This window comes from Enhydra lutris, unplaced genomic scaffold (genome assembly GCF_002288905.1).
Source record: "Enhydra lutris kenyoni isolate GAN:26980312 unplaced genomic scaffold, ASM228890v2 scaffoldscaffold10, whole genome shotgun sequence".
NCBI lineage: Eukaryota > Metazoa > Chordata > Mammalia > Carnivora > Mustelidae > Enhydra > Enhydra lutris.
Window position 1 is genome coordinate 18,565,211 of NW_019154094.1, and position 22,958 is coordinate 18,588,168.

A 22,958-nucleotide genomic window follows, 5' to 3' on the forward strand; every position below is an offset into this window, starting at 1 on the left:
ATAGTCTGTTAAAATAGTGTCACTACTTATTTATTCTCTTTAGTCTGCTAAATATAGGGCATTGTGTAATGACAAGTATCATTATTAGAGGTCTTTGAGATTTTTTTTTTTTACATTTTTTATGAATAAACCTATTTTGCCGTCTTTATTTCTTTTACCCTAAAATAAACATTGCTCCCAAAGTTGAGGTCAGAATGACTAGAAGAGGTTTTCTGTTGTTATCGTTTTGCAAGTCTTCACTTGTGAGGTTGAACACACAGTCACAAGTATGGTTTGTCTACTCATGAAAACAATTGAAGGGGAAAAGGTTAATGGCCTCTGTGCAGTGTCCTAGAGCTGCTTTAACAAAGTACTATCAACTGGGGAGGTTAAAATGGCAGGTAATTATTGCTGCACAGTTCTGGATGCTAGAAGACCACAATCAAAATGTTGCCTGAGTCATGTTCCCCCTGAAACATGTAGGGAAAGTCTTCCCTGCTCTTTCCCAGCTTCTGGTGTTTGTCATCAATCCTTGGCATTTCTTGGCTTATAAATGTGTCACTTTAGTCACATGGCCATCTAGTTCCCATATGTTTGCACATTGTGTTCTCTCTGTACTTGTCTGTGTCTGTGTCCGCATTTCTGCTTTTCATAAGGACACCGGTTTATTGGATTAGGGCCAACTCTAATGACCTCATTTTCACTTACCTCTGTAGAGACCCTGTTTCCAAGTCCCGTCATACTCTGAGGTTCTAAGAATTAGGTACTAAGGGTTAGGACTTCAACATTTCTTTTTGCAGGGTGGGGGGCAAGGGGGACACAATTCCACCTATATACATCATCTAGTTTTTTGTTTTTGTTTTTGTTTTTTTTTTTTTAGATTTTATTTAATTATTTGTCAGAGAGAGAGAGAGGGAGAGAGAGCAAGCATAGGCAGACAGAATGGCAGGCAGAGGCAGAGGGAGAAGCAGGCTCCCTGATGAGCAAGGAGCCCGATGTGGGACTCGATCCCAGGACGCTGGGATCATGACCTGAGCCGAAGGCAGCTGCTTAACCAACTGAGCCACCCAGGCGTCCCATACATCATCTAGTTTTAAGAGTAGATAGATTGTTTACAAAGACCACCATTCCTCTAATCCTTGTTTTCATACCCCATTTGCAAGGAGAGTTTGCTGCTCCTACCCATAAGAACCAGAGTCTGTTCCTCCCTCTCCCTGAACTGGGACTTTTAGACTTCCTTTGACCAATAATATGCAATGGAAATGATGTGATGCCACTGGTGAGGCTAGATATCAAGACATTTTATAGCTTCCACTTTCATTCCTACTAGCCTGAGACCATTTTGTGAATAAGTCTGAGACTGGCTGCTGGAACTGTCAGTGGATGAGTACCGAGGTGCCCCAGCCAACAGCACTAATTGCCCGGCAAGTGAGTGAGACCATCTTGGAGCAGGCAGGACCAGGCAGACCCAGTCGAGGCTCCTGCAGCTAGTGCGAGAGCTGCATGAAAGACCTCAGACATGACTAGAACAAGTATTGCCTGGCAGAGCACAGATTGTTGGCCTACAAAATCAAGAGTAAAAAATAAAAAATAAAAAAAAAAATAAGGTGGTTGTTTCAAGTTACTACGTTTTCCAGTGATTTGTTACAGTGATTTGTAAATGATTGATACAGTAGAGCTGAGTCTTTTGTTTACTATTTCAATCACCTTGACTAAAAAAATCACTTACTTCTAAGAGCTCCTGCTTCTTTTTTCTTTTTTTTAAGTGTGGGTATTTTATTGATCTTTTGCGATCAGTTTCGGGTTTCAAGTTTTTAGTTTCATTTTAATAAAAATCCAACTCAAAGAGGCACAAGGAATAAAAGGAATTTACCAGCCTAAGTAACTGGAAAGTTTGGGGCTTTGGTCTGGCTTCCAGTAGGACTTAATTCAAGGACTCAAGTGGTTAAATCAGAGGTCTGTTGGTCTCCCTCTCTCCACTCTGTTTTCCTCTGGGTATCAGCTTCATTCTCAAACAGACTTTTCCCAAGTAGAGCCCTGCTTTCTTGTTGAGGCTTAAGGTCATCCAACTTGGCAAACCCAGGAGGAAGTCTGACGTTCACTGGACCAAGTGGAAACATGTGGCTGTTACTAACCCAATCAGGCCAGGAGTCTGAGATGCTTCAAATGGTCAAGGCTGGGACATGTGTCAATGCTGAACCAGTGAGGTAGAAAGGCACAGGGTATCACTGGAGGAAGAAGGACCAAGACCATCCATAGAGATTAGTACAAAGGAAAACTGGAAGAAAAGACATGGAAGTTGAGCAGGCAGAAAGTAACATATTCACCCTCTCTTGCATCAGCTTCTTGAGCAGAGAACAGTAATAGCTTACATTTATTAAATGCCTATTAGGTGCTCCACACTGCTCCAAGTACTTCACTTTTTTTTTTTAAACTCCTTTTAATTTCCTCAGTAGTAGAAGTAGGTGCAGTTATTACTCTCTCTTTCTGAACAAGGAAACTGAGGCACGAAGTGGTTAAGTCACCTGTGGTCAAACAGATGTTAATCCCATCAGACTAGACTGGCTTGAGACTGTTCACCTGTAACTATCAGTCTATACTCAAAATAGACCACTGGCACTATGGTAGGCAGAACCCTAAGATGGTCCCCAAGATTCCTACCTCCTGGTGTATAATCCCCACCTCTGAGAGTGGGTTAGACCACAAATGTGATGGGATAGTTACTCCCTTCATTAGGTTATATTTTATGCCCAAAGTGTTGGGTGGTCACTCCCAAAACTCCCACACAGCTGCCTGTAGGGAGATTCTCTGTTGGCAGAAGTGTGCAGCCATTTTGTGAGAGGGCTGCGTGGCTTGGACCTGAAGACCAGCTCTAGCTGAGATCTACCTCTGGCCAACAACCAGAAACACAATAGGGATCTCCGTCCTCCAATTACAAAGAACTGAGTTCTGTCAATAATCTGAAAGAGCTGTGAGGAGGACCCTGAGCTGCAGATGAAAATGGCTGACAGACACCTTGATTTCAGTCTAGGGAGACCCTCAGCAGAAGACATAGTTACACCACACCCAGGCTTTAGACCTACAGAGCTGTGAGATAATAAACGTGTATAGTTTGAAGCTGCCACATTTGGGGGTAACTTATTACCAATACCGGCCCTTTCTCTTTGCAGCCTTATCTTCTCATGAGGGTATCTCTTTCCTCCTTTGGCACTCCCAGGATCCCTCACACCAACTCTCCTGGGGTGCTCACCATATTGTGTACCCCCTGCCATGTCTCCTGGCAGGGTGGTGGGTTGTAATCATCCGGTGGGTACATTGTCAGGTTCACTGCCTGGTCATTCTGTGCTGCCAACACTTGATACAGTATCTGGTATGTATGAGCTGTTCTGTAATTGGTCGCAGAATGAATCAAAAGGTATCCAGTTTGGTATTCATTTAAACTTCCTTTTATTAAGGGGCCTGGTAAGGCCTGGGTTGTGGGAGGTGCCTTCAAAAACAGTTTGCAAAACTCCACCCTAGGGCCCTAGGACAGTCACCAGCCTAGATCTAATTCAATATTAATTTTTAGTGTGGGGCATCCTATTAAGGGTAGTGGTAATTTACTCTCCAAACCCATGTGAACTTTCCCCCACTCCTAAGCCACTCACATTTCAGTGTCTCATCATTTCTTCGCCTTTGCAAAGCTGTGGAGGCAGACAGGTCTCAGAATCCCAGCTCTACTACTCACAAGCTGGGGATCCATTATTTTACTCCTCAGAGCCTGTTTCTTTGTCGATAAAAGAGGAAAAATAATCCCGACCGCTGGCAGAACTCTTGTAAGGATTCTGTGAGAGAATGTATCCTCCACTACGGAAGGTAAGCTTCACAAAGGTCACAGGCCTTGCCTTTTTTCTTCATGGGTGTGTTCCTACTATGCCCTGCACAGTTCAGCGCTCAATGAATTTGCTGAATGAACACTTTGTGGAAAGATTTCAGCACAGTGCCCGGTAAGTAGCAGGCGTTTCACAAATGGCAGTTTTTATTATGTACATTTTGCAAAGGAGGAAACTCACCTGGGGAGGTGTGCCCAGGTGTGTTCTGTTCTGATTCCAATTACAAGGATTTTATCATTCACTCTTCAGTAAGGTAGCCAGACACGCAAGGGTCATTTTAACCTCTCTCAGAGCGCCCACTGACAAAGGGATATCCCTTAAATACAACACTCCCAAGAAAACTGACCCTCAAGCATTTATGGGGGAGTCAGGGTTCCAACAAAACCAGGAAGGACCAAATTCCAAAGCAAACAAACTCATTACCCACACTGAGGGTGGGTGTTCACCCCTGTTCAGCTAAAGATAGAGCGCGGGCCCTCCCCAGGAACTTCCTGGCTTTTATTAGTTTGTAATCCCAAACTTAACTTTTCAAAGGCTTTTCTTTTGGAAGTGTGGGTGTGAAACTGCTTCCCTAATCACATCTTGCAGTAGGATCTCGGAACATCTGTACGTTATTTGAAAACCTAGCATCCGGTTGGGATGTTTGGGTGGTGAGGGTCCCTGCGTGGTGGGATGAAACAGCAGGGGCACGTTAAAAACATTTGTCAGAATGGCTTTACAACAGAGGCAAAAAAATTAGGCAAAAATTACAAATGGCAAATTACCTAGGCTTAATTACACGTTTAATCAAAAGCCCGCCTCCCCGACTTTTAGTACCCGCGGAAGAAGAGAAAATAGGGCGCTTAGCAGTCTAAGCGATAAAGATCTTCTCACCGAGAGCCAAGGGACAAAACTCATTACAGATAAACCCAGTCCTCCCATTTCCCCCGGACGCCTCTCCCGGATTGCTAAAGAGGCAGCCGCTCCCCGGGTAACTGCCAGGAAATCGGTCCTGCCCCGCGGCGCAGCTTTCACCCAGCCAAGGGGGAGAGGCACACTTCCTGCGCTCTCCCCACCACCCAGCCGGAGCGCGGGAACCTTCCCTCCTCCCGCGGAGCTGCGAGTTGGGAAAACTCTGCCACCGATCCATCTTGGCGAGGGGGAAAAAGGGTGTGGGGATCGGAAGGGCTGGATTTTGCTAGCCTAGGATCGATATCCCTCCCCACCCACCCCGTCCCCAGCCGCCGACTCGGCCAATGGAAGCCTCAAAGAAAAATAAATAAATAAAATCCCAACGCAGCCCGAGTGCACAGGCCTCTCGGCTTTGTTTCCAGGCGGGGGAAGGTGCCGGATTGGGGGCGCAAGCGGGGACTGAGCAGGGCGCGCCCCGCTGCGGCTCTGCTGAAGTGCGGGAGACGAACAGAAAACCCCCTCATCCAAAAAAGGAAAGGAGCCGGCCGTTCCCCTCCTCTCCTTAGACCCGAACCAAGCCCCCCTCCCCACAGGCCCGGGATCTGCGAGCAACGCGGACGGAGGGGAGACCTCTTGTCAAGCCCGCGCAAAGCTCGGCGTCTTTAAGAGCTCGAAGAACTGGAATCTGGCAAACACTCGCCAGCTCAAGAAGGCAACCACCCTCCTTCCTCTCTCCGGACCCGGCCGGAGCGGTCCCCGGACCCCAAACTGCCTCAGCCGAGCCCGCAGTGTCGCGGGCCGCGCGCGAGGAGAACCCGGCTTTGAGACCCCTCTGAAGCGAGAGCCGAGCACGGCTGCTTTAAGAGCGCGGTAGGCGCGCTCTCGTGGCCCGCAGCCCCGGCTGCGCGACCCCGTGCTCGCCGCGCGCCACTGCTCGCGCGCCGCCTCGCGCGCCGCCGCGCCCGCCGCCGCGCGCCCCCTGCTCGCTCGCTCGCCGGCTTTAAAGTCTCTGCCAGGATCCATGCTCACATGTTACTTCCTGTATGGAGGCATGGCCAGTTTCCAGCCCCGCGCTCCTCGTTCCTCCCCAGCCTGCGCTGGAGCCACAACTTTCAGGAGCGTGGACTGAAGGCGCCCTCGCCCCAGCGCCACTGTGAGATCCTTTGTGTTTTCCTGCGTTTCCTCCGGCCGTTTCTATTTTGGGGGGCTCTTCGCTCCCCCCGCCTCTCCCCTCCCCTTCCCCGCTCGCAAACATGCCTCCTTCCTTCCCCGGGCCCTGGAAGGAGCTGCCTGCCTGAAGCCCGGAGACGCCGCGTCGCGCTCAGCCCCGCCGCCGCCCGCCGGCTCTCGGGCTGCGCTGCGCCGCCGACTCAAGTTGGGGATCTTCGGCTGCTCGCCGCTGCCGCCTGCGGTCCCTGCCTGCCCCGGGCCCCGGGCATCGTCGCCGCCCGCCGATTACTCGCCCTGCTCGCTCGGCTTGCTCTTTTTTTGAACGGAAAGCAGCCCATCTCCACCGAGGATCGTCCCCAGCGTGGCTCCGCGTTCCCGGTCACTTTTTTGAGATTTTTCCGGGGGGCGCTCGGCGGCTTCCCGGATTCCAGGGGGACTCGGGCCGCCGAGCGCGGGGGGCCCGTAGAGCGGGCGAACAGGGGACGAGCCAGGGCTTAGCGGAGGCTCACACGGAGACAAGAACTTATTCAACAAGTTTACCCCCCTGCCTTCCTCTTTTCGATGTGCGTTTTCGGACATGCGGAGGTTACTGGAACCGTGTTGGTGGATTTTGTTCCTGAAAATCACCAGTTCCGTGCTCCATTATGTCGTGTGCTTCCCCGGTGAGTGCCGGCCGCTGAGGGGACCCGGCCCTGGCCGGCGCGCGCGGGGGATGCGGAGTTGTCGCCGCGGCACGGAGCTCGGGCGCCCGTCCCGGGGACCCCAGAGAGGGTGAAGGGGGGCCGGGCACACGGGGAGGAGAGAGGGATCCGCTCCGCTGGTTCTGGCGGCGTTTAGGAAGGCTGATGGTTGGTGATGGTGGAAGCAGGAGCTGGCGGGGAAAAGGGGACAGGGGCCGTAAGGGGTCTGCTCTCGCTCAGGTTTGGGGGGTCTGGGGGAGCCCGAGTAAGAAGAAAAGCTCGCTTTGCAGATCCGTCACCGTTCGAGAGAGCTAGAGCTTTGGGGCCGTTGAGGGGACTGGGGCCAGGGGAGGATGCCTCTGTGGGTTTGGGGGGCCCAGGGTGCGCCCCACACCCCGAGAGGACTGAAGGAGCTAGGAAGGAGAGGGACTTGCTTTGCTGCTTCCCGACCCTTTGGAGGGTGTTAGGAGAATGGAAGCTGGAGGCTAACCGTGGAGGATTGGGAATGTTGAGAGCAGCCTGCGTTCTTGTGTCCGGGGCGAGGGTCGACCCCAGCTCGGGGCTGGGACGTGGGCTGCCCTTAAGTGCTGGAGCAAGACAGCCTTCACCGGCGCCGGGGCCCGGGAGCGGTGGGAGGGCTGGGAACAGGCGGTTTAGGGAGACCGTGGCTTCCCCAGCCCCGGCCCGCGGCCCCTTTACCCTGCAACTCTGCTCCGCGGGGTTGCTCCTGTAGGGACGCGGGGGGCGGGGGGGGGCGGGGGTGGTCGGCTGCTGGGCTGCTTTTCGCCCGGGGCGAATTTTTTCCTGTCTCGCGCGCCCTGCCTACCTTCATTTTGCCTCTTTGCAGGCTGTTCGCTGCTGGCCGACCTAGACCCGCTCCTTTCTGGCCGGGTTAAGACGGGAACAGTATTGGCCATTGGTGACGATAATAAATCACCGCACGTAGCGGTGTGCGGCTCTGCGACCCTCCACTTCCAGCCCTCCACTGGCCTACCCTCTTTCCTTTCCTCTCCCGCAGGGCAGAGGCCAGCTGCTTCCCTCGCCTCTCATGCAGGCGTCCCCCCCCCCCCCCCCCCCCCCCCGTTTTCTCTGCCCTTTCATCCATTAGCTCTTGGTTACCTAGAGGTGGGGGTTATCTGAACGAAGGGAAAAAGGAACGTGCCCCGATGTTTCTGGTCTCTCTGGTCACAGCCGCTTGTCCCCGAGCGGCCTGAGCGCAAGGTTTTGGTGCAGCGGGTCCTCCAGCTACATCGTGCGCCCTGCAACAGGGCGCGGGCACTCTCGCTGCCCTGGGGGACCTGCTTGGGGAGTGGCAGCGAGTGTCCCTTTTGCAGGCACAGGGGTGGCCTCGAGGAGCAGAGAGGCAAAACACAGTCTTTTCTACGGCACCCCCTTTCCTCCCTGCGCATCCTCCTGCCCCCGGAACCGCAGGGAGCTCCTGCCACTGCCCAGAAACCCAGCTCGGATGGCTAGCGAGGACGTGTGCCCACCCTAACCCCGAGGCCTGCGGTTTGCCTACTAGGGTCCTGCCTCCACGGGGCTGGGAGCGGTGTGGACATTTCCCCTCAAGAAATGCCCTCTCTCCTTTAAAAGACTGTTGCTCAGTATTTGTGTTCTCTATCTGCACCTTCTGGACTTTCTTTGCCGTGAGCTTGCCGGCTGAGTGGGCTCAGGTGCACAGTGGGGTCGAGATTTGTAACGGTCATGCTTTTTAATGGGGGCAGTGGGAGGCAGCAGGAGAGCAGCCTTGCGAAATAAGAGGAATTTCTAATTTCACGTCTGGCGTTCTCCTTAGCTCGGGTATGCAGCCAGTGGGTTGGCCGTGGTTTTCTTTTTCCTGATGTCTCAGGAAGCTTGAAATCCAAAATGGGACCTCCAGTGATGCCGCCTTCGTGGGTCTTGGACAGTTTTCATCTTCCACATTTTCTTTTCGTGCCCACGCTGCGAGGTAAATAGCACATTCCCTCGCCTTGGAGCCTGAGGGTGTCGGAAAGGGAAGGGGCAATGGTGTGAGGCGCGGGGAAGAGGGGCTGTGGTTTGGAAAAGTGCCTCGGGAGAGGGTGCAGCGAGCAGCCTTTGGAACCAGGCAAAGTTAAAATGTCAGAGCGGTGGGAGAGGGCGGCTTTCCGTTTTTCGAGGGTGCCACGACGCCGCTGGACCTCAGGGGGCGCCCCTGAGCCACCGGTGGGGCTCCTACCACCTCCACTGGTCGGGCTCTGCCTTCTGGGTGAGGTGGGGCCGCGGTGGGAGCGGGGGTGGGGCGCACGCGGCCAGGTTCCGAGGCTCCGGTGCTGCAAGTGCGCCCTGGAGCGAGGAGGCGGCCTCCACTGGACGCTGCTGCTACCCGCCGGTTCGGAACCCGGTGGGGGCCTGCGTTCGCTTTGGGACCCCCCCCCCTTTCTTGCCCTCGTAACCTTGGAAGCTTTTATCTGGTTGCCACAACGGACAAAGATGCCTGTGGTGTTGGATTAGGGTCCTCCTTGTGAGGCCTTATCCCAAATCCCTTGTTATTTTGTTTGTTTCCTCTCAGAATGACTAACTTTCCAGTTAGATTTGTTCTCCGCGCTCGTGTTCAGGATACAGGGTAGCTGTAATTTGGAAGGGTTTTGGAAACAGCCCTGCCATGGATCTTTCCCCAGCTGGTCAGAAACAGTGGCTTTTAGTCTCCCAACAACAGTACAGTATATGGCAGGTGTGGGACCAGCATCTCCGTGAGTGTTTAAAGTGGTATTTCCACTTTTCAGAGTAGAAGTGCTATCAAATATATTTTAGTGCATAGTACATTCTTTTTCTACATCTTTTTAAAAAATACTGTTATAGAAAGATTTATGAAAATAGGAAAATATAATGGATCCCTACCCAGTTACCCCAATTATGAACTCAGTCTTTTCTGTACCCACCACCCTCCCTAACACCTCATTATTTTAAAGCAAATCTTATGCATACTTCATTTAAGCATTTGGCATATATATGTATCTAATCATTGAGAGTCTAAGTGCCTTCACCAGGATACAAAATATGCTACTTGAGAGGGTTAGCATTTTATGATTTTACATTTGTAAGCTATTCAACAGAAACGGAAAAAAAATTTTTTTTTATTGATTTCTTCTCTCTTTCCGCCCTCAGAGTGAAACCGTTCCTTTGATTCTGATATGTTTGTACCATAATTACATTACATCTAGGAGGCTGATGTTGGAAACACTTCAGATGGATAAGCTCTGCTGTGTACTTTGGATGTGTCAGAATCGGAGGATCCGTGATTGATGTCTGGTGAATCTCTCCACTGTCTCTTGGCGCATTTGCATGTACATGCTTATTCCTGATGGACATCCTTTATGGCCTTCTTAGAAAAATGTGGAAGTAATGTTTGAAAGTCAGCAGCAGTCTTAGTCTTTAGGGATGGAGTGAGAAATCATGCATGTCCCCCCACTCCCTAACCCCGACTTGAGATGTCCTGTTCCAACATGAAGAATCTTTGTTTGTCGGGTCTTGAAACTCAGGCCCTCTGACACAGTTGTGGAATAAATATAGTCTTTCATGTTTCTATGTAAACAGCGTCCCTCTTACAGAGTTGATGATGGAGTTAGAACTGCAATACCAAATGGGCATATAGAGCTCTTTAGAAATGAGAAGTTCCTGTTGCTGGAGGGAGAAAGGTTAAGGAAAGGTTGGCTGAAAGGAGAAAAAAGAAGTCTCCAAAAGTGAGGCTTCGCCCCATAATTAAGGACTTGTTTTCACCAAGTAAAAGATTATATTGTTTTCGTGAGGCAGTGCAGGGACAGCAAAACCAAACCAAACCCCTTTTACGTTCATTTTTGTGTTCTGAAAAACTCCCAAGTTAATGTAGTATAATAAGTTACATACTGATGCACCAGTTGGAACGGACTTTCTTGCCATTCGTGTAAGATCATTATAAATGCCCCATAGCCGTTGTTACTGAGGACTCCCCCCCCCCCCACCGTACTCCCTTCCTTGTTTTTCTGGAAACATCTTAACCAAAAGGACAGTCTGGACACTTAACATTAGCTTAACCTAGGTCAAGACAGCAAGTGTTGCTAATGCTTTGTTGCTTTACCTCTTTACTTTTATGGTAAATATATATATATATATATATATATATATATATATATATATTTTCTTTTTAAAAGATTTTATTTATTTGACAGTCGGAGATTACAAGTAGGCAGAGAGGCAGGCGGGGGATTGGGGGAGAGGGGTAAGCAGGCTCCCTGCTGAGCAGAGAGCCCGATGCGGGACTCCAACCCATGACTCCAGGATCATGACCTGAGCTGAAGACAGAGGCTTTAACCCACTGAGCCACCCAGGCACCCCTATATTTTTTTAATCTGAATTTCTGTTCAACATTTTACTTGCATAGGACTCAGGACAATGCAGTGGTATTTCTAAGCAGGTAAAGATTTTAAGACGGGTATGCATTCTGAATTGCAAGATTAAGAAAAATGATGATTGACATTTTCATCCTGGGGGACATCTCCCATGAAATCACCTTTCATAAAGCACAACTTCTGAAGTTATCTGAAGTTATCTCAGAAATTCTTGATTCTCTACCCACTTCCGTCCCCAATAAGCCCTTGATGTGCTCTGGTACAGGTTGACCACACTCAGGCAATAAGTGGTAATCACTGAAACTACATTTTTGGCTGTATGTGGAGAACGAAAGGCCTGTATATCTAATAATATGAAGGAGGCCAAGGAAGTGTGCCTAGCTCCCACCAGAGCTTATTGTAGGCAAAGCTAGTAAGTACTGTGTAGGGCTTCGTGGAAAGAAATAATCGCTTGAGAAGAGCCTGCCCCCAGCAGGCAGTGGGAGTTGCTTGTGGAGTTTGTCCCAGAATGACGTTGCTTGGGCACCCATTAATTAGGGCCTCACTAAATATTTGCAAATGATTAAAAGATCAGGTACTTTGGGCTCTCTCCCTGAGAAATGGGAGTGACCATCTTCCGTGTAAAGAACTAAACATAGGACTATGGCAATGTTCTGTGCACTTAAAAGATCAGAGGCACATTTGTAAGGTAAACGGTTATCTATATCTTTGTTTTGACTCTTTTGGGGGCCTGGGGGGCGAGGTTATGTTTACATGGAATCCTAACCAAACACAAACAAAAAAACAAAAACCAAAAAAAAAAAAACCAAAAAAAACCAAAAAACAAAAAACCCAGCAACAACACTCCAAAAAGGAATGTGTTTTAAAAACCCTTGTTTAGTTCTTCCTGCTTTTTCTTACAATTCCTCTATCTCCAAGTTTCAATACCACTGAATTGTTAATGTCTCTTAAAAAAAAAAAAGGCAAATCTGGAAGTAATGCAGGTGAATTTCATTTTGAGGAAAGTCTGGTGATTGAAATCTACAATAGATAAGTTTGTGGCTTGCTCCCATTCTGAAGGGGTTGGGGAGGTTTATAAGAGATAGCTGTGTAAGATTGCCTGAAGTAGCTAGAGGGCTCCCTGTGCTGCTTCTGTAGGGACACCTGGGATTGGAGGGGGCCCTTTTACCTGGTATTGTTTCTAGCAGAATCTCTGGTGTTTGACAGAAAAAAAAAAATAGATAACCTATGTGAGATGGTTTGCCAGGACCCTGCGGGTTCAAAGATTTTATGAGTATAGTGCTTGATAGGCTTCTTTGCAAAAACAGTGTCAAAAGTGCTTTTAGGGCTCCGTGGAGGAATGACAGCTGACCAGGCTGGAGATGTGCCTGGCTTCTTTTTTCGAAGGCCCTTTAGCTGAATTGGGTGGTGGTCCTGCTGTACTGGGGGTGGGAGGCAGCTTTCACATTGAGGGAGAACTTTGGTTTTCTTGAGGGTCCGTGTACTGGTGTGTCAGCATATGGCAGGGAGAAGTCTTGTAGGAGCCTGGAACTTAATATTTTCTGTTTCTGTTTTTAAACCAGGTGGCTATGGAGAGTTGTACTGAGTATATTGAAGTATGTAAGAATGTGGTCTCACAGCCAGCTTGCCTTTTCCATTACTAGCTGTGCTGCCTTAGACAAGTTACTTAACCTCTCTGTGCCTGTCTTTTTTCTCTCTCTCTCTGTGAAATGGCACAGCAATAGGACCCTGACTCCTGAGGTCTTTATGCGGCTTGAGCGAGAATGCGTGCTAAAGGACTGAGAACTTTGCATGGTAAACAGTAAGTGCTCAGTATATTAGCCATTTTTATTTTATGTGTACTAAAGAGATTGGAAAAGGAGTGTATGGGAAGAGGAGACTAGAACTGAAAAGGACAACCGTATGTAAAAACAAAAACATTTAAGAAGTATTTACATAAATTTGACCAATGGGTTTGGAACTGGCTTAGCTTTTTTTAGGACAAGAAGTTAGACTAGCAAGAGGATATCCCATGTAAAAATAGTGAAATGGTTAGATTTTGAGGTTTAAAAAAGTGAGAAAGCCTCAATGAAGTCTGAGAGACCTTCTCACTCACATTCCAAAGGAGGGTCACCACGTCCCCAACTTTAAATGGGAAAAATGTTTTCCACAGGTTTATAAGGTGCCGCGTGAATCTCCAGGAGCCGTGCGTGGTGCTATCCGTTGTAGAAAGAGCTGCTTGGTCCTGCACCCTGGGATGCCGATTCTTCTCAGGCCTTCTGGACTGTGTTATAACCCAGGAGGGTGGGTCTGCCTATTATTGTCATTTCTGGCTTTTAATTTCGTGCTGCTGATGGGAAGCAAACCAAACCACTTGGGTATTATTTTGTACTTGTATGGCCCTTGGACACAGCCACGTCCCTGTCTCCAGCTCTCCGTGGCTTCAGACCTGCGGAGAGCATGCAGGAGAGAGCCCCACACCGCGCCTTGCTTCTGCCCTTGAATCAATTTTTTGCAAACTGAAATCAGCATGATGGTTTCCTGGCCAGACAACAAAATGTGATTTTCAACCACTCGACTTAGCTATTTTGGGGCTGTGGCAAAGTGACACAGTTGGCTGCTAAAATCTAGCAACTAAAAAAGAAGAAATGAAAGCATAGTTCATGGAATATGTAACACTTCCATGTAAGAAAATAGGACGACTGGTCTTATTTTTGGGTCTACGATAGTATTTTTCTAACCAGGAGAGCAAAACAGGTTTGTCGATTGATATTGCGTTGGGCGTGCTTTTGAGGAATTCACGCTGGTTGCATGAATCCAAGAGGTAGTTGAATTCTCACCCCACTGCAGCCTTGTAAACTCCACAGTGCACTTCAATCAGATAAATGCATCCATTTGAAATAGTCTGGATAGAGGACACAGCCATAAACAATTTACCAAATACGAAAACATAGGCCAGACTAGTGAGGAAATGTCATTTGACTTTTCCAAGAGTGAAGTTAGTCACGCATTGTCAAAAGGATTTATTTACAAAGCAATTGTTATTTATAAATGATTTCTCCTCTTCTTCTTCTTCTTTTTTTTTTAATCAGTTTTCCTGAAGTGTTTCCGTTCCATGAGTGTAGAGGCTGAGAGCTAGCAGTGCTCTTCTTCGTTGTGGCACCAGGTAGTTGGGCCGGTTTGGGTGAATTACCCAACAACTTGTGGAAAGGGGGTTGAGTGGTATTGGTGGTCCCTGAGGCTGACATATATATACCTCTTCTTCAGGAACCGCTGTAGGACCCTAGAGGCCCAGGTTGAAATTCTTTGTTCTATTACAGCAGTGTTACCTTGGGCAAATGGGCCTCAGTATTTTAATCTCTACAGTGGGAACAGTGGTTGTACTAGCTCACCTCACCAAGTGCTTGCCATTATCTAGGCACTGTGCCTAAGTGTTTTGTTTTTTTTTTTTTTAAGATTTTATTTATTTCTTTATTTGAGAGGAAGGGAGAGGGAGAGAGCATGAGCAGGGGGATAGGCAGAGGGAGAAGCAGACTCCCCGCTGAGGGAGCCTGATGTGGGACTAGATCCCAGAACCCTGGAATCTTGACCTGAGCTGAAGGCAGACACTTAACGGACCTAGCAGTCCAGGTGTCCCTGTGCCTAAGCTTTTTATGTACATTTGATCTACCTGGAAGTAGAAACTGAATATCTCTGCTTATAGGATAGAGCTGAGCGCAGCTGTCGCTGGTCCAGGGTATCACCCTGTAGTAAGTGGGGGGTGGGTAGTATAAATCTCACTAATCATCTTTCAGGGTAATTTTGAATTTCAGACTGGTTGCTGTTTGTTTGAAAACTGTTTTTCCAAATTACGTGGGAAGGCCAATAAAGAGCCAGACCCAGCCTGGTGTATTTCGCCCTCCTTTAATCATATAAGCGAGGACCATCCGCACTGCAGTGAAGGTGTCTTCCTGTATTTGCCACCCATAGATAAGGAAGTGATGCAATTAGTATCGGACTTTATTTGGTTTCATTGAAGAGATGACCTTTCAGCAAATTACTTTAGCTTCTCAATAAGGTGATAATAGCTGTGGACAGAGTGAGTTTGTTGGCGGTAAGTTTTTTTTTTTTTTTGATTCCTCTTCGAGTGATCCAGTGTAGTCTGTCATTTGAGATCTTCTGTTTGGGGCATCAAAGAGGGTGATGTGCTAACATGGTGGTATTATTATTCTCCCATATATCATTTAAGTGTCGGCTGCAGGCCCTGGAGCTCAGCTAACCTGGCCGTGTCCTTTTTTGACTGCCAGAAAAGGTCCGAGGGACTTGTACCTGGGGGCAGGAGATGGTTTGGGTTCTGGATTTTTCTCTGCAGTTAAGAACCAGCCTCGGGAGCCAGCCAGGCCAGCTGTGGGATCTAGGCAACACCCTCTGTTTCTTTTTTGTTTTGTTTTGTTTTTTCCCCACACCCTTAACTAAATGGCTTCTGAGATTCGTCTGGAATTTTCGGGATCGTCGATGCCGGGCTGCGCAGTTTGGGAGGTTGAAGCTTTTCCACAGTATGCGAGTCCGGTGCTCACTGCATATTACGTTGTGGTGTCTGAGGTGTACTTCTCGTTAACTTTCCTCTGAGAGCTTGCTTCCTAAGGCTCTGTCCATGAACCCTTTGATTATGTTGCTGACCTTGCGACAGACTATCCCGAGGGAGTAGCAAACAAGGTGGTGAGTAGATCTTGGTTAATGGAATGCCTGTAAGCTATTTTTTGTTTTTAAACACTAAATCTTATTTCTCTAGGAGTCCAGGTAAAAAAAAAAATGGAGGCTTGTTCATGCCATTTAAGTTATGTATGGCCTTTAAAATGAACGTGATTTGTGATTGGGGTGAGGGGTAGGATTCTTTGTCTAAAAAGAGAATGGAAAGCTAGTTCTGGATCTTGCTCTGGAAAAGAGAAATGGAGACAGGACAGTCATTTGGGTTATCTGGAGTTCTGCAGGGGGCATCTGGCCATACTGGTTTGGCCATAGTGTGTTGAAAATTAAAAAAAAGGAATAGAAAATTGGGGCATTTTGCATTCCTGCCTTCAACAAGTGTATCCTGAAAACTTAAGTGTGCCAGGCACTGTTCTGGGCACTGGGGGGCGGGGACAGTGGTGACCACAGCTCCTCTCCTCACGGTGGCTTCCCATAGAAGTCTGGGTTACTCCTGAAGAATGGGAAGGTATTGCAACCTAGGGCCTGTGTCCTTGCTTGGCAACAACAGTAAGCTTGCATTCAGTAGTGCCTGCCCCCTGAGATGGGACGCTCACCTGGCCCGTAGAGGTTATTTACAATACTCGGCTGGTCCCTGGAGGTGTTTGCTATGTGCATGTAGGAGATCTCTAAGTCTCTGCTCGAGGGAAAGTTTTTTTTTGTTGCTGCTTGTTTGAGGTTTTGTATTCTCTGGATTGGTTGTGTGTAAGTATGGATGGGGTGTGTATGTGGTACTGCAAGGAAGACCATCCCTGGCTGATGGAGTGACTTTGTTCCTATCAATCTGGCCTATGAAAGCTGGAGCTCAGCTCTGCTGGTTGTGTCCTTTTTATTTTTGCTCTATAAATGGCCTGCTACTTGGGTATTTTACAGTAACATGGTGACTTCTGTTGCTGATCGAAATTGCTGTTGGCTTACTCAACTTAAAAAAAAGAAAGTTGTTTTGAAAAATGTATCATTTGATTTAAGAACTAACTCTCTTGGTCACTTTCTTGTTACCCAGCTGTACAGGAAGAGGATGATGGCGGTGGAAGGTAGAGGTGGTAAAAGAGGGTAGTGGCCAATACAGAAGGATCCGAGTCCATTAATAGTGCAGTCAGTTTAGTGAGTTCCTTGTCAAATATCTTACTTTTTCACATAACATCCCTGAGCCATAATTTTTTTTTGCACATGATACCCATACATAGATTAATATATGATAGAAATAGCCCATCTTCATTTTTTACAACCGCAACATAGGAGAACCTGAACTTTGAACGAAGTAGAGTAGCCAGCTTTTGGCGTAGACAGATGGAGGATTTGATTCCTTTGCCCTCCTTCTAGCACATTTCCTTAAGTGGCCATTCTTATATATGGTATATTCACATGTATTCCCCATGTAGGATTGAGAGCCTACGTAGACTGTTCTGTCTTTGAGACCAGGAGGTCATTCCTCCTTCCATCTGCTCTGCCTTCAGTATCTAGGTGGTGGTAGTTGTATTTGAACACTGGTAGAATGAATGCTCCCTAAAACACTTCAGAGCATGTTTTACAAGACGTTGATAGCATTGTGTGTGGTTTCCAGAAATCTCACATTGGTAGCTGGCATCCTCATTAGACATAGGCTATCTCTTCCTTAAGAGAATTCAGGGTGTATATACTGTCAAGGTGTTTGAAGTCCCATCTTTTAAAGAGAGAGAAGCTGAATTTTCACTTTCTATTGCTGGCCACCGAGGTATCCTTTGCTGAAAACAAAATATATTCTAATTAGACTCAAATGTCTTAAGGGGCAGTAGGGTTATGTTTTGATGATTGCAAACTTTTTTAATTTTTTTTCCTTCTCTGTGGAATAACTTAGGCTACGTTCCGTGAACTGGTGTTCATTTCCATCCGTAGTACCCTGAGCTTAAAGGGTTGATTCCAGAGCAGTGGGCTTTCTCATTCCTGCTTTGGTTGTTCTAGTCATAGTGACGTGAGGTATCTAGAGGGCAGCAGAGCTTGCTGGAACTGACCATAGCGCCTGAAGATGAATGTTGATCTGTTGCCTGGTAATGGCTTTGGGCAGGTTGGTCAAGAAAAGGGCTTACCTGAACCGACCATTTTTGCTCGCTTTACAAGCATTGGTTGACCACCTTGCTGACTGGCCATGATGAGACACGTACTCACTGGTGTGTACTTGCTGGTGCGGCATGGTGATTCCAAATGTGCTTAGACAGAACCTCAGTTTTCTAGAACACATTGCTGGTCGATGTCCACCTGTTTTTTTTCTTCTTCCCTCCATTCGTTTTCTCTTCTAAAACTAGTCATTTTCTCTGCTAACACATGTGCAGAGGCCTTGTGGAGGGTAAGGACGATCACCTGACAGTGTGAGGCATCAGCCCCTCGTTTTCTCGATTGGACAGCTGGTACAGAAGCTGCTGTAATTATTTCGTGTGATAGAGGGTGGGTAACCTCTGGCATTAGAGTTCTTTCGGAACCCTGTTTTAGGATGTGCTTTTTAAAGGAGAAGCTTCCCAGTAACTGAAGGAAAGGGGGGCTGCTGGTTCTTGAGTTTTCTGCCTTCACTTGGATGCCAAGTGGAGGTTTAACCTTGATTTTTGGAGACTGTAGGGGGAAATGGTAAGCACTCTGACCAGAGAAAAAAAGGAGTCTGCAGAAATAATTCTTTTTTTTTTTAAGTTTTTTTTTTTTTTTTTTAAATTTATTGATTTGAGAGAGAGAGAGAGAGAGAGAGAAAGAGAGCACAAGCAGGGGAGAGGCAGAGGGAGAAGCAGACTTCCCATTGGCCGGAAGCCTGACATGGGGCTCGATCCCGAAACCTGGAGATCATGACCCGAGCGGAAGGCAGATGCCTAACCATCTGAGCCACCAGGGTGCCCCTGCAGAGATAATGCTTAACGTGCCTCAGGATCTTTAACAATTTTGAGGAAATGAGTCTTGAGACAGGTGGATTCTGGTGAAACAGGCCACTGGCAAGCTTATGGTTTTCGAATTGCTCAGGTCTGTTCATCAACTTAAGTAACCGGCCCAACTTAGCAAATCCTAGCTTTGTGCTTTACTTACCTGGGCCAGTGACTTCAATGAGTTTTCTCATCTGTAAAATAAGAGTTTCAACCTTCTAGAGTCCTTTTGATGATGCAATGAGACTGTGAGTGTGATGCACTAGGAAAGTATTAGGAACACAGGGCATTATACATGGTGCCTAGCTGCTTTTATTTTATTTTCTTTTTTTTTAAGATTTTATTTTATTTTATTATTTATTTATTATTTATTTATTTGACACAAGGGGCGAGATCTCAAGTAGGCAGAGAAGCAGGCAGAGAGAGAGGGGGAAGCAGACTCCCCGCTGAGCAGAGAGCCTGATGCGGGGCTTGATCCCAGGAACCTGAGATCATGACCTGAGCCGAAGGCAGAGGCTTAACCCACTGAGCCACCCAGGCGCCCCTGCCTAGCTGTTTTTAATAAAATGTATAAGAAACGCTTGCAGAGATAGGCTGTCAGTTAATGCCCTGCAGCTCCATGAAGAGGTGGGAGAGCTGGCACTCAGCGAGAGGGGAGATCCCACAGTTACTGAAACGGCTGAGTCAGATTGTGAACTTGGCTTTCTACATGGTGTCATGTTCCTTCTCTGCTAACAGAGTAGGTAGTGGATAAATTAAGGTGCCTGTGCTACTCAGGAACATTTTCTATTGACAGGGATTTACCAAAGATGGCTATTAGGTTTCCATTTGCCCTGTACACCCCCCTCCCCACCCCCGACCCACAGCTTGAAGGAACAGGTTTACAGTTACCCTTGGTATCTCATTACTGAAATTATCTGTGTGGGTAGGATGTACATGTATCCGTTACTGTGGGGTCCATCCTACCCCTTGGGTACACACAGAAGGAAATAGTCCATGAACGTTTGTAGCATGTGTATGTTCCTGTGTGTTTTCCTCCCCACTTGCCCCGGTGTTATTTTGCAGTTTTCATACACAGGGATTGGAAATTGGCATTTGAAGTGAATGCTCTAGCCTCATTGCCCTAGCCTTGACAGACACTGCTTATTGATCACAGAGCTCTTAACTGCTAACACCTGAACTGGGTCTTGAAATTCTTTGTCAGGAGTTGGCCTGGGACAGGACTTTGGTGCCATCACTCTGCTATTCTGAGACATTTAGCCTGCCTTAGAAAATAGCACGAGGAAAAGCATTTCCAAGGGGCATTTATATTCTTGCTGCTATCGGGGCAATTTTTAAGGCATGGAGCTGTTTTGATATTGACCTGAAAGAGCAGGTATCAATATCAGGTATCATGTGCAAAGGTTTCCTGATCCATGACATTGATTTTGGCTCATATTTGATTCCCGTTCATTTATTCAGGGGGAAAAAAAATCCAGTCTCTTGGTGGTGGTTACATCATATTCTAATTGGTAAGCTTTACTAATGCAGGTTTAGGAACTTGAAATTAGTTGCTTATTTTTCCTTTCTTCAAAGCCCAGAGGTTTTGCATCAGATTAAGGCTCCTGTAGGACTGTTTGTATTCCAAAGTGACACCTTTCTGAATTCTTAGCTATTTAAATAAGTGTTAAGTATGGGCTTGGTGACAGCAGTCTTTAAAAGTGTGACTGACTAAATGCATTCTTTCCCCCTGTTGTTTATATCGGGTATAAAGTGTCTTGTGTTTACTCTGAATAAATTCATTGTTACCTTTAGGTAGCTTGTTTCTCAAAATTTGAGTGGTCCCCTGATCAGTGTTATTTTTGCTACCGAAATTGGAGAACCGGGATAAAAGGTGAAAGGAATTCTTTTGTGAAGCTGAAATCAGATAACCTTTTGGTATTTGGTAATACACCAAGTACTTGGATGACGTCAGATAACCCCATATTTGTTCCTTGAATGTGAATTTTTCCCCCTAAAGTCCCCTCTGTGTAATGCAGTAGCCACTAGGCACATACAACTATTGAACACCCAAAATGTGGCTTGTCTGAATTGAGATGTGCTTTTTTTTTTTTTTAAAGATTTTATTTATTTGAGAGAGAGAGAGTGAGAGAGTGTGAGTGGAGTAGTAAGGGGAGGGCCACGGGAGGGAGAGGGAGAAGGAGAAGCAGACTCCTTGCTGAGCAGGAAGCCCGATGTGGGGCTCCATCTCAGGACCCCGTGATCATGACCTGACCTGAAGGCAGACACTTAACCGACTGAGCCACCCAGGCGCCCCTGAGATGTGCTTTAAGTGTAAAAGGCACACTGGGTTTCAAAGACAGATGGAAAGAGAATGTAAAATAGCTCATTAAAATTTTACATCGATTGTCTATTGAAATGATAATATTTTCAATATATTGGGTTAAGTGGAATATATTATTAAAATTTATATCGCCTGTTTCTTTTTACTGTTTCATGCGATGTGACTACCATAAAACTTAAAATTACGTATGTGCCTCCTGTTCCTGGCTTGCGTTTTTGTTTTATCTGGTAGCACAGGTCTAGAGTGCTCTTCCCAGCCTTATCTCACCTTCCAGAAGAGTATTTCCCAGCTGGAGCCCCATGTGACGATCACCTCTCTTCCTCTTCCGCACCTCTTTAACACATAGGGCCAGGAGACTCCTGTCACTGGTGGAAGGGCTTCCCTCCTGGAAGGCGCGGTCACTAGCAGGCACTGGTCTGGGTATCAGGGTAGAGAGCTGAGGTCACTTAGCCGTGTGGGCTTGTCTGTCCATCTGTAAAATGGGCTAACGGTCCCTGCTCCATGAGGTTGTTGAAGGACTAAATGAGGAAAGCCATGCAGGGCAATTGACACAGGCCCCGGCAAATAGTAAGCATTTGAAAATAATGGCATTTTTGTTATTTTACTAGCTCCAGAGGGGGCATTTGGCTGAGTTCCTGGCTTTGATTTCTCCCTCTTCTGGTTCCAATTGGTGATGTATTGTGGGATCTGTGGAGGGTTGCAAAGCCGACTTGCATGCTTTTAAAATGCCAGCCTCTGCTGTCTTGGACATCCAGGACCGTGTGGAAGACCGTGAGCATTGTGACGGAGCTCACGCTTAGCCGTTTGAAAGGCAGAACTGGCCTCGGAGATCTTCTGACTTGCAAGCAGCTTGTGGAACCTCATGGTCAAGAGTGCTAATCCTGGGTGCCTGGGTGGCTCAGTGGGTTAAAGCCTCTGCCTTCGGCTCAGGTCATGATCTCAGGGTCCTGGGATCAAGCTCCGCATAGGGCTCTCTGCTCAGTGGGGAACCTGCTTCCTCCTTTCTCTCTGCCTGCCTCCTTGCCTGCTTGTGATTTGTCTGTCAAACAAATAAATAAAATCTTTAAAAAAAAAAAAAAAAAAAAAAAGAGTGCTAATTCATGCCAGTGCCTGTCCCCTCCTGCCTGGTGAGAGGAGGTACTGTCACGCAGCACCGTGGGCCCTTGCTTTTTTTCTCCTTAGTATCTGGTTTTATTGAAGCCCAAGTTCCCATCTCTAGTTAGTAGCCAAGATAATACTGATCCCAGGTGCTGGACTCCCAGTTATCAGGATTGGTCCAGGCGTTAACACAGCTGTGTATTCGGTGAGATGGTGCGGGGCCATCTGTGGAGGGTCGAGTTGTCCATACGTATCTTAAGATGTTTGGTTTCTTCCTCCAACAGAGTATGAAAATAGGAGGCTCTTCCAAGCAGAGTAAATATTCTGAACTTGCCAACCTGCTGCTTGATTATGAAGTGGGAGATGGGGAAAATGGGAGACATGAACACGCTTTTGTTGGACAGCTCAGGTCCACCTAGAAGGGTTTCTAGGGTTTCTAGAAGAGTTTCTAGCGCTGGCCCTGTGTGTTAGTGTGTTAGCGTGTGCAGGTCGAGAACTTGGGCAGGGGTGGCCGATGCTGGAAGGAAGTGGCTAGTTGTCTGCGACGACCCACCCTTATTTAATTGTTTTTCAGGTTCTGGTTGGGAATGCTGCCTTCTCAGGGAAGGTCTGACAGGGCGGACACATGCCCTTTGTTTGGTGCAGGTGAGAAGAATCTGGCTTTTCCTTATTTAAGTGCTTTTCTGAGGGAGACACGAGGATGTTGAGGACTTCAAGTTAGGGTATTGAAGGAGCCCTAGCGGGTTGTCAGGCCCCACCCTGAGTCTGCCCCGGAACCTCAGGGGAGGGGTGGTGAGAACAGCCATGCATGGCCACATGGGAAAGGGAAGAAAAGGAGTTCTCCGAGGACTTTCTTGTTCTCTTTGGCAGAGCCAGATTTCAGAGTGACTCGTAAGGGAAAATGGTCCTCTAGGCCTTTCTGTCCACACAGAAACTTCAGTGTTTCTGTTGCCAAGTTATCAGGCCACCTCCCTTTTTAGGTTTCCTGTGATCTCCTGTATGTGCTGCTAGTCGCT

General features: G+C 47.5%; 1 protein-coding gene across 2 annotated transcripts in view; it reads left to right on the top strand.

Annotated features, from left to right (window-relative positions):
- The first annotated feature begins 6,143 nt into the window (after positions 1-6,143).
- The window catches only part of LOC111143893 (protein tyrosine phosphatase, receptor type G), a 700,723-nt gene continuing 683,908 nt past the window's right edge, over positions 6,144-22,958 (top strand). For both annotated transcript variants that reach the window (XM_022497940.1, XM_022497941.1), the window contains exon 1: positions 6,144-6,574. In XM_022497940.1, coding sequence (XP_022353648.1) covers positions 6,490-6,574 — 85 coding nt within the window. In that variant the 5' untranslated portion in view covers positions 6,144-6,489. The remainder of the gene's footprint in view (positions 6,575-22,958) is intronic.